The sequence below is a fragment of the Calonectris borealis genome, chromosome 4, assembly GCF_964195595.1.
Source record: "Calonectris borealis chromosome 4, bCalBor7.hap1.2, whole genome shotgun sequence".
NCBI lineage: Eukaryota > Metazoa > Chordata > Aves > Procellariiformes > Procellariidae > Calonectris > Calonectris borealis.
The window spans coordinates 27,084,427-27,096,128 of record NC_134315.1 but is presented as its reverse complement, the minus strand read 5'-3'; the positions used below and the strand labels follow the sequence as shown (position 1 = coordinate 27,096,128).

Genomic DNA, 11,702 nt, shown 5'->3' with positions numbered 1-11,702 from the left:
GCAGTTTGATTTATCGGTTTCTGCCTGAAGCAAAACTCTCTTAGGGAGTCAGGGTGGATTTGCTTAGGTAAAACCTGTGGGATTTTTCTCTACTGGAAAATGAATACAATTAGAGAAATACGTGTTTAGAAGGACAAACTGCTTTCAAAAAGCATAGGTAATATAACAGTAATAAAGCAGCGTAGTGTGTAATCAACTCCATATTTCTTTTAAAAATTAAGAAGAATTAGCAAGAATTCGTAATTAAGAATTCCTAAGAATTAATTAAGAATAAAAATAATTATTTTAAAAATTAGGATGAATTATGAAGAATGAATTTCTGTCACTAGCTTTAACCTCCAATATTATTTATTCTTTAAAGATTTAACTTGCAGGACTGCTAATCTACTGTTTGTTGGGGGCTTGCTTTGTCCAGCTATCCTAGATGAAGATCCTCCGTCTAGTCATCAATTACAGATGTTAATTGGGAGGGGCAGGGGGAAACTAATCAGTTGCAGAAACGTCCTGCACAGGGAAACAAACAGATGAATAAGATATTTAGATCACCACTGTTCTGTTAAGTATTTGCATATACATGATGAAACGTTGCCTGCATTAAGTTTTCCAACCAAAAAAAAGAACTACATTTAAACAAAACTGACTGAAAGGAGAAGCTGAAAACTTTTTTTTTTCCTTTTTTTTGGGGGTTGTTTTTTTTTTTTCTGTTGCATGACAATGCAAGCAGGAATTACTACTTAAAAAAAAAAAATCTGCTGGTGTGTGCTTCCTGTTCCAGTTTGTTTAGTCACAAGTCTGAATTAGATCTCTCTGTTGGTTGGTTTCATTTACTATAAACAGGTCTTGTGCTTTGTTTCAATACATCAAAGCCCATAGCCAGGCACAGACAGGTAATGTAAAAGGGGGTGAGAAAGTTTACAGTCTTGCTTCATTGTTTCTTTAAGCCTTCGAGACAACGGTCAGAGGGATCACCCGGAGGTTAAAAGAAGGCTTGGCTCTTGTTTTTTTTATAAGGTGGTTTCTCTTTTTTTCCTTTTCAAGAAACCACATGTAACTTTAGGTCAGAAAAAGGTAAAATGTGGCACTTCTTTAACCAGCATTACCGCTGCCTTGGGGTAACAGGGTCAGGCAAAGGTGTAGGCTCCTCTCCCTGCTATGCGGACGCCGGCGATGCTGTCCTGCAGGTGAGTACCAGCCGTTTATTTTCTTTTCAAATCTCCATCCACCTGAAGGATGCAGATGGCTGAGGAGGGTATTTTGTCATAACTGACACTACCAAAAAAAAATCACTGGTTTAGCCCTTTAAAGATAAAAGGGAATCGCTCCCTCCCGCACCGTTTTTTGTAAAGCTGCTCTAAAAGTTTGCTTCCTTCCAGCCTTTGCATCTCTCCAGGTTTCCCCCTCTCTTTGCTTCCTTTCTTTCTCTTTCTTCTTCTTTTTTTATTATCTGCCCTCTTAAAACAACAGGAATGCTGCACTGGCCCTCAGCCAGCCAAGGCTCAGCGAGCAGGGTAAAATTTCAGTTCAGATTTACGGGAAGGTGTTGGGAGTAAAAATCTGGTTTGGTGAGTTTAAGGCAGGGAGTAGTCAAGAGACAACCTTGCTACTGTGAGTGCGGAGAGAAAGGGAGGAGGAAGGCGGGGGGGAGGATAAAAAAAACCACCCAGGCTGGGGATGAGAGACCAATTTTTCCCCTGTCCGAGTTTCAGTGTGTGTTCCTGAGCTCCTGCAGCCTTATCGAGTTTGTAGGCAGAAAGTCAGGTCTGGGAGTGGAAGAGCTGCGCGGTGCCGGCGAGGAGCTCAGCGTCCCGCTCAGCGCCCTGGAATGTGCGGCTTAGGGCAGGGGTGAGCAGGGGCTTTAGCTTAGCTGGTACTAATTGCAAGTTGTAGTGCTCAAAAACTCTGTAAAAAAAAAAAAAAAAAAGAGCAAAGAGCCAAGAGAGGGGGTTAAGGCTGGGAGAGCTGTTGCTCCTAGCAGTAGTGTGAGGAGTTGCTCAACTCTCATTTAGCAGCGCGGTAGAAAAGAAAATGCACTAGGTTGCTGCCCCGAAACGTTGCCGTTGCTGTGAATGGTGCTGGGCGCTGAGGCGGGCTCCAGGTAGGTACCGTCGCTTTTCGGTTTGCTCTGCTCTTCCTCTCTCCTTACCTGAGGGTTTACTCTTCTGTGATTGGGTTGACAACGTAAGAGGACAGAAGTTCCTCAGAAAATACATTTAAAAATATTTTTAGGGGGAAAAGGCAAACGGAGAGGACTGCAGAGATTCTCCTTGAAGTTTTAGTGACTCTTTCCAAGTTACAGATTTCTGGTGATTCTGAGGAAAGACGACAGATGAGAGGCTAAAGCAGGTATTAAATAAGGACCGAGCGAGAAGTGATCTGCAGATTTGAGTTTTAAATTAGAAGATGTATGTTTCTCCGTGTCAAAGAAAAACTACACCATGACGTGCCTAGTGTCTTTGGAGGAAATTTTGGAAGGAGTATTTTGTTTGTATGGCTGTTTCTTCTTTTTCAACATTTAAAATACAGTAGTTTGTGCAGAACGCAGAGTGGTGGCACAAGTGACAGGGAGGTGACAAGTGGGCTCCGAGATAGACTGCTGTCTGCCCGTGTGTTACAGACGTTAGCATAAGAATGGGATCTTATCTGGGAAAAGTTTCTGATGACCGTTTAAAATACATGTATCGATCAGGAGGTCAAGCATCTCCTGCACTCTGAGGTATGTGTGATTAGATGAGAAATACCAGAGACTCCTTATTCATGTTAAAAGAAATAGCTGGGTTTTTTTTTTTTTTTTTTAGAGGGAAGGCTACACAGCTCATTTCTTCTTAGGAATTTAAAATAAAACTTTGAGCTAAAGCCAAAGTATTATAATAGTTAAAGACGGGCTGGGACCTAACAGATCACAAAAACCCTCCTACTTTTTATCAGCTCAAGGGGGCTGACCTGGCAGAGGGCAGGAGCGTAAGACCAGGCTGAAACGAGCCGCCTGAGGCTAACGTAAACTGAATATCGGTGCCTTCATGTGCCTCCTAGACTTTGCAAATGATAATTTGGACAAGCCTGCAATTATTCTTTACCAGTTGAGCCGAGTTCACATGATGCGAGAGGGGGAACTAGGCGTCTTTCGCAACGCAGGAGGCAGCGAGCGGCCGGGCGCCGGCGGGCTGCCAGCGGGATAGCCGCGGGCTGCGGGCCCGGCCCGGCGCGCCGCAGGTGCCAGGCCGCGGGGGTGAGAGGTCGCCCGCGGTGTTAAGCGGAGCCTGGTGTACAGCTGGAAACCTGGAAGGCAACGCGCGGCCTCGGAGAGGAAAGGGAGATAACGCCGGGAATACGCCGCTGTTTGGTGTCCGGCAGACTCGTAGCAGGAGTGCTAAACGCTAACAAGCTGCCGTCTGGGAGATAAATGAAGAGACAAACACTTTTCTTGCACGTTCATCCTCTCTCCCGCTCCCCTGCGTATTCCCGTCCCTGGAGAGGGCTTTCTCCCGGCTTGTTTTACAGCCGTGCATCCTGCCGGGAGCTGAGGGCAGGTGCTCCCACCTCGCCCCCCTGCCTGGGGAGACCTCGGCTCCCTCCCCTGCTTTCGGGTACCGACATCTTCTGAGACACAGGCTCTGGGCCCTAGGTGTTGTTAGGGAAATATTTAGAGTTGGCTGGCATGTAAATACAATTGCTAATAGTTTCTGTGTGTCCCTGCGGCAGCCCGGGATGCGAAATCTTTGTTTGAAGTTTTAGAAAGTAAAGGAATGTGCTGCCTTCAATACACCAGATTAAAAAAAAGTTGAAAACCTTGGAATAAAAGTATTTAATACCACCAGCGGAGATGGCAGAGCCTTCAGGGAATACTGTTTCAGTGGCAGTTTGGTCTGAAGCCTTGACCCTGCGTGGCCTGCACCTCGCCGGCCTCGGCAGGGCTCTCCCCGGCACCGGGGTCCGCTTTTGGGGCTGCCCTCATTTTGGGGCCTTGGCTTCCTCCACGTGGCAGAGCCCGCTCGCTCCTTTGGTACCACTCTGTGCAATGCTACACCCTCTTCTGCGAAAGCTGTGAGAGCATCTGACAGAAGGCAGAGGGGTTTGCTCTTGCTTGTTGGGATGTTTTTTTTCCACTGTCAGCTGTTTCCCCCTGTGAAAATCAAGACCACTTGGGTAAAAAGCTGGAAATGATGCTTTTTTGTAGCTGATTAAAAATCTTTAATCCCAGCAACATAGATGGTGATTCATACTTCTACCATCATAGATCTATTATTGGCTCTGACAACCAGTGAAATTGATTTTTATGGTTTTAAGTGTATACTGAAGTCCTGGTCATTGGGTTGGCAATGACATATTCAAAATTTATTAATACCTTATTTTTTTAAAGAGCGGCTGGAGAAGAAGATCTGGGGGTTACTCTGGAGTGGCCATACAAGCACCTTTTGGTTTACTGTAGGAGGCCACAGCACTATGAGAGTGACAAACGCCAGCGGGTGTTATACTACACTGATAGGTGAAGCAATAACGTAATCTTGACTTTTTCATTCAAACCACTGGCCCTGATCATCTGTGCATGGTTTCCCAAATCAACATTGCTCTGATTTATTGAGAAATTTAATAGGGGAAAATATGTGCTCTTTATGAAGAAATGTTGCCAGATCCTGTTCCTGTTGAAAATAAGAAATGAATGACTTGGATGAACATAAAGATCAGGTTTGCTTTGTAGCAAGGAAGCAGGTCTGACAGACTAACTATGAAGGGACTACCTCCATGCCTGGGTATGGGTGTATGTAGTTGCCTCCTTCGTCAGGAAGTTGAGATCTCCAAATTACCGGTGACCTAAACAGGCAAATCCTTCCTTATATTGTAGTCGAGTCATTTTGAAATTTGTTTCATATGGGGATTTTTAGGTGCAATTTTCAAGGTTGTAAAATGGCTTCTGTGAACAGGATATGTTTATATGCTGCTTTAGCAGAAGGAAGGACTCTGACCTTTATCTTTCCAGTAAGAGGCCTAAAATAATATTTCTTTCTGCTGTTGTAATTTTTTTTTTCAATAAAATGCTTCTGGGTACACCTAGCTCTTGCCAAGGTCAGGAACATCTTCTCAGTAGCCTTGCTGAGACAATGCAGGCTTTGTATAGTTATGGCTGTTAGGGTTTTGGTGACACAGTAAACTCAACAGAGCAAAGCAACTTCTTAGTAACTGCAAAGCTGACTACCTGGTATTTGAGGGCATTTTTGCCCTTTCCAGTCTTTCATTTGACGTGATCACAAGCAAGCTTTCACTTGAAAAAGAGAGGCGGTTATTTATATTTTTTTAAGCGTGTGTTTTACAAAATATATGTAGAGCCTGAATGTTATCTTTTACTTAGTTTGGTCATAAAGCTGAGACTAAATCAGCACAGGTGGGCTTATTTGGCACGAGATGGGAAGAAACTACAAATGCATGAGAATCCTCTACCAAGAATCATGATACAAAAGTAACTTTCAGCTATTTCCAAAGTGGACATGGCTTAACCAACCACTAACAGCTGAAATGCTCTCTGTCCTATTTGCTGATGTCGGGGCTATCGGGAGATGTACTCTGGAGAAGCACCACCCCAAGTGATGTAGCTCAGGATTTGCATTCGTGGTTTGGCCTTTTGAGTACCCAGTGGATGTACTTTAGTTCTACCTTTGAAATAAACTGAAATACTGCCTCTGCATTTCTGTCTTTTATCAGAGAAACTTATTAAGCTCCACCACAAGTCAGGGTGTAGGTTCAACCTCAGCAAGTTGAGTTCACAGTAACATTAAAGATGTCATTACTTATTGCACTGTCATAGACCTGGTATTCCTGATCGGGGTGTTGCTGCTGCGTGTGTACCTGCTCCGCGGGCGGAGCGGAAGGACCGTCACCGCCGTGCAGGGTTTATGCATTAAATACCCAGCGAGAGGCAAGAGGTAGGTTAGACGCAGGGTGGAGGATGAGGAAATGGTGAGAGGGGTCAGCTGGGTACAGAGCAGGCGCAGCACGCCGGCAGCCTGGCTGCTGTTGCACTATTTCAGCAGCAAGGGAGAGATTTTAGAAGGAATTTAGGAGACATGAGCAAAGTTTCTCTGCAGTTGTGACCAGGGAGATCTCCCAGGGAGGAATTACGAGGGAAAACAGAAAAGGTACTTGATGAGAAGTATAAATTGGGTTCAAAAGCTGCAAAAGGCACCCATTTGTCACTCAGCTCTGCCTGCCTGCACAAGTGCTGTGTGTAAGGATGCCTTGTATTTTATTTGTTAGGGACTGGAGAGCTGGTCAACAGAAGCACAAAAATGAGTAGCACACTCGAAGCATCAGGCTATGAAAATGACCCTTGTAATCGCATTTGGAAGATAAAACAGTGGATCAAGATTGCAATTATGAAAGCAGAGAAAAGGATGTCGCTATTACTGAGATAATGCGAGGGTGAGACCCTGGAGGAGTGGTTTAGCTATGAGGGCAGATAGAATAGGCAATGTCTTGGACGTGTAAGTGGAAAGCATCAACAGATCTTAGCTGTACCTTGAAAGGAAGGCTGCCCAAATAAAAACTGTGCCCTGTCTGCAAACAGAGCAGTAATTGTCACTGAGGAAAGGAGAGAAAAGAGATTTCGGATATCCCTTCAGAGCGGGGGTATTAGGGACTCTGTTTTATTCATGTTGAGCTGGAAGGGATGGCTAGGCTTTCAGCAGGCAGTCTTTCAGAAGATAGCGGAAAAAGCGGGTGAGGGGCATCAGCTGTGCTGGATATTGATGGGAAAGCAAACTGAAGGAAATTGAAGTATAGGGAGAATTTGCAATTGAACTTGGTAGAAAGACGAGGGTTAAAAGCAAAAGAGAAGTCATCAGGGTTGATGGAGTGGAAATCACAGAAAGGCTGAATGGTGGGACATAATGGGGGAGGCTAATGGATGGTGCTGAATGGAACCACTTGAAGGTTAGTGCAGGGGAAATTCAGCAGCAAAGAGCCTGGAGTCTGAGCACTGCTTGCCGAATAAACGGCCTTTTTTATGAGTAAAAGAAAAAGACCAGGGCAGCAGAGGAAGGGAATAGGTGAGATGGACACAGCATGATGAGGGGGTGATACAGGTCATAGGCATAAATTAGCAACAGTAAGAAGAGGAAAACAGAGAATCAAAACAGAAGGAGGAAGGTGGAGGACTTGGGTGAAAGGGAGGTGTCTGCAGGGCTGGGAAGGGAAGGGAGTGATTGAGAAATGAGAAGTAAGGGATCCTGGTAGAGAGGAGAAGGAGGGAGGAAGGGAGGAAAAGATCACCCCACTGAGCATAGCCTGATCCCAGTTAGGGGAAAATCTGAGACAGAGATGCTTCATTAGGGTTTGAAAGCCTTGTTGCTGAAGCAACGAGGTTTCAGGACCTGGAGGGAGGGAAGTGTGAAGAGACTGTGGCTAACTGAGGTCTTTAAAGCTGGAGTGTGTGCTGGAGTGAGAAATAGAGGGTGCGACTGCGGGAGCTTTCAGGGCTGGGGAGGGAGGAAAAGCCAGAGCTGGGAAAAAAGGCACCAAAGGCAAGGAGGAAAGATAGAGTCAAACACGAATGTGCACGCAGGGACATGTCCTCAAGATGTTTTTACAACAAAAGAGCACGTTCAGCTCACCTTAATAAAATGCTCACATTATTAACATGACTTTAGGCCATGTCCCCGTCATGTGCATGGTTTTGGCAGTAAAATTTCTGTTGGCTGCGCATGCTGCAATTTCACCAGAGTTCATGCACTGGTACCCACATCCTAATGTGAGTGCTAGTCCTTGCAGGAAGCATTTCACTGTCATTAGTATTCCCATTAAAGATAGCACTAATAAGGTTCCTGAAGCTCACAGGAGCATAGTCGCAGGTAAAGCTACAAGTAGAGAGAGATTTCATGGGTGGATGTTCAAACTTTTCGGATTGCAGTACAGTCTGTGGATCTTGAAGATTGACTTTGTCCTTTTGCTTCTTGGCCTCATGAAGTGCGCAAGAAAAGACCTACCTTATCTGACTTGCTGAATGTGCGTTGGATGGATGGGAAGCTGGAGGTGCCTCAGGTTGGATCAAGGTGATCTGAACGTGCCTATTGTTGCTGCCGTCTGTGGCATCTTACTTAATGTTTACGAAGTAAACAGAGCAAGGAGATGCTGCTGATAAGCAAGCACCCCAGCACCCAGGTCCGGGATGGCTGCAGACATACCTGGCAGTGCTGCACAACCCCAGGGCCCAGGAGCAGGCTTCAGCCTGGGCATGGTCCAAACAGGCCATGATTGTCCTGCAAGGAAGGAAAAAAAAAGTGATTTTTCATAGAAGCTAATTGTATTGAGCAATACTAAACAAAAAGGTTTCTACGTGCTTCTTCCACATACTGAAGTCCCAAGTCTCGTCTTACCTGTGTGAGTCACACAGGTCAGACTGTATGTGTGCAGAATAAATCTTCCCAAGCGCCACAGGGGTGGCGGGGGGTGTCTGGTATGCCAGGAGGGTTCTCTGCCTCCTGTTGTGGGTGATCAGTGGGAACGCGGTCCAAGATGAGTAGCGGCTCCTGAACACGCTCTGCTCCTCGCTGCCTTGTAACGTGCCAGCCTGCAGCCCCTGGAGCCCTTCCTGGTATTGGAAGGTCTTTTGTCTGACCCATGCTTTACCATGGGTATTTGCAGGTCCTTATTTGAGATTCTGAGAAGATCAGAGACCATGTCTTCCCACGTTCAATTTTTATTTCTCTCGAAAATTCTGGGTTTCTGCAGGTATTTGTCTGCAAGCTTACATTCCTGATAAGCAGCAAGACAGACTGACAAACAATTTTAGTTTTTACTGTCTGCTGACCTTATGAGTCTAAGTAAGAAAATTCCTGTCGAAATTCCTGTGCAAATTCCTGGCCATTCCCATGGCCACCTGCCTCGGGAAAGTTTATCAGCTCACTGTCTGGTTGATATATGGGGCACTGTATAAAACCTACAGCTCTGAGGGATGTGGAATGAACTGCCAGAAGCCCTGAGTAAGTGCAGTTAAGTATTGCTAAACTGGAGGCATTGGTGGCCTTGGCTGTTGGCTTTCCCATCAGAATGAGAAAAGCCCAGGGCAAGCGGCTGTTTTGCTCACAGAGCAGTTCCAGGGCTTTTTTTCCCTCTACCTACAGCATTATCTGGAGTTTTAACTTTTTGATTCCTGTCATCTCCCAAAGACAGGTTTGTGGTGGTGTGCTAGCGGGAAGAGAGGCACCATTAAAACACGGCAGGGACTTGAGAGAGGTGTGTTACCCGTGATCCTGTAGCCCCTGGGCTGGGGGGTTGCTGGGAGCAGGCTGTTGGCACTGTTGTGGTGTCCATCCCATTGGTAAAGCAACACAGCGGAGGGCTGAGCCTGTTTGACCAGCCTCAGCTTGTGGCTTTACCGAGGAGGCTGAAATCTGAGGCAGATCCTGGCATTTCCATCTGTAGATTGCTGAGTTTCAAAAAAAAAAAAAAAAAAAAGAGAAAGGAGAAGTATGTTATTTATATTTGTATATTTACATAAATATATAAACATTCATTTTTTTTGTTTTAGATATTTATATGTTATTGCACTGCTTGTGCAAATAGTAGCCTTTCTTCTACACCGGTATCAGTGATCACTGGTATCAGTGAAGTCAGTAGAAGTGCTCTGTACCTCTATAGGCGCAGAGGACAAGGCTTTGGTAAGTCTAACTTTGCAGCTCTTTGGGGAATACCTTGCCGCTTCTGAACAGATGTAGGCTTCTCTGTACATGCACAGCAGGTATCAACACAAATCAGTCCCAGTGCTGGATTTTGAATTCCCAAAGCACTGTCAATCAGCTGTCAGTCAGCTTAGTTACCATCTTTGTCTCTGGTTTAGAGGGATGATCTTGATGGGATCATTTTCCCTCACTGTGCCATACTTTCCCCACCAATAGATAGGAAATACATATTTTTTTCTTCTCCTCTTGTGAAACGCTAGAAATGCACTCTTGAGGAGTGCCATAGGAGACAGGCTGTTAAAGAACATACTGCATATATACAAGAGGTGATAGGGATGCACCTGCTTCTAGCATGAAGCATCTCTCCCTCTTTATATTTTCCAACAGGCACAACAGTTTTTTCCAAATAAATAAGTTGTGTAAAAAATACAGGGTCTCCAAAGAAAATGAAAGGAAAATTGCAGTCTACTTACCTATGGACAGTGTGATAAACTTAGTTGAATGAAAAATGCCATGTATCTGTAAGCCTAGAAGGTTAGATTTGCAGTAAAGTTTCTCACTGGTAATAGCAAAAATCAGTTAAAGACCACAGCTCTCCGTGAATGCTGCGGGTAAGCAAGGCACAGACTGCTCAGGCGAGTTGTAAGCTGGGGTGTAAGTTTATAATATCTTTGGACACACCTTCATGTTTTTAATACATAGACAACTGTATGTTCTTTTTTTCTTGTACTCCAAAGTAATCAGAAAGGATCCTGCTGTAGTTTGGGAGCTGTAATCACGCTACCACAGGGCAGATAGGAGGCTATCTGTCCCCATGCATGTAGTCGTACCCTAGTCGTACAAACCCTTCCCAGAGCTAAGGCCGGTGCAAAGAGGATTAGATAAGCTTGCTAGTTGTTGTTGTGCAAGTTTCTTTCTGAGTTCTGGGTTCAAAGCAAAACTCAGCCAAAACCACAGGATCGAAACTCCTCGGTGGCCGGACTCCATCCATACGGTGCAATACAGCAGTCAGCATGCAGCGCCTACCGCTGACTCACTGCTTCCCCATCCTATGATGTCCGCCTTCGCCTTCTGGCATGGGTGCCTGTTTCTGGGGCCTCCACGCTCTCCACTTGCTCTGCCTGTGTCCATCAGTGAGTTTGAGTCCATGGCCGGGGATCCTGGAGCAGAATGCATGTTTGCAAGGATGCGAAATGAGGGATTGCTGAGCAAGGGGTCTGTGGAGCACCAGGGCATACGCAAGCCAGTTCAGAGTGCTACACAGCTGGATGCAGAGATGCTGGTACCATGGAAAAGTAGAAGGGATGAACCCTCTCCGCGCCAACCTTGGGAGCTCTGAATGACATGCAAGGTGAAGGAACCAGGCTTTCGTTTTCACTGCGTTTCTACATTGTTCAAAGCTGAGTTCCAGCCACGATGCCAAAATGCAAGAAGGGCTTAGCTTCTGTCTTACCTCTGACAAGGGGGCACTGCCTATGTGTCTCCTAAAACAAGCACTGCAACATGAACAATGTGAGATGAACAGCATTTAATTGCTCCTTCTATAGATCCAAACCATTTCTATCACATTTCCTCTTCATCTAATCTTATCTGTTTCGTGTTGCAATCCTTGCTGTGCTTCTCTATTTCCAAATCAAAGCACAATCTTTCTGCAAAAAAATCTGAAAGCTGCCTCCATTTTGAAATGCGGCCTGTTTTAAACAAAGAACATCAGTTGGTTGTTAACTCATCGGTTTGTTAATCCTTACCTGGAAAGTAACCTATGCCAAAATCATTGCATTCTCAAAGCTCTTGCAAATGTCAATCACTATTAAAAAGGTTTCTTCTGAGTTCACACATACTACTGCATGGATACATGCAATAGGGTGTAGAACAAGCCAGGCAAGAAGCAAAAAGTATACAAATGACTGGTTTTGCAGGAAAGGCACCAGTATAAAGCTTAGGAGACCTGGGTTCACGTCCCCCATCTGGTTGTGAGGTCTTGCAGCAGGATCTGCTGTGGCCGATCTTTGGGGAGCTATGGCAGATCTGTGA

General features: G+C 45.3%; 1 protein-coding gene across 3 annotated transcripts in view; it reads left to right on the top strand.

The window, feature by feature from the left end:
• Positions 1-403: 403 nt before the first annotated feature.
• Positions 404-11,702, top strand: part of RBM47 (RNA binding motif protein 47) — an 80,977-nt gene continuing 69,678 nt past the window's right edge. For 2 of the 3 annotated variants that reach the window (XM_075148960.1, XM_075148958.1), the window contains exon 1: positions 404-1,181. In XM_075148960.1, the coding sequence (XP_075005061.1) occupies positions 1,153-1,181 (29 nt within the window). In that variant the 5' untranslated portion in view covers positions 404-1,152. Of the gene's footprint in view, positions 1,182-1,280; positions 2,096-11,702 lie in introns of those variants that run through there. The other variant, XM_075148959.1, reaches the window with a different exon arrangement.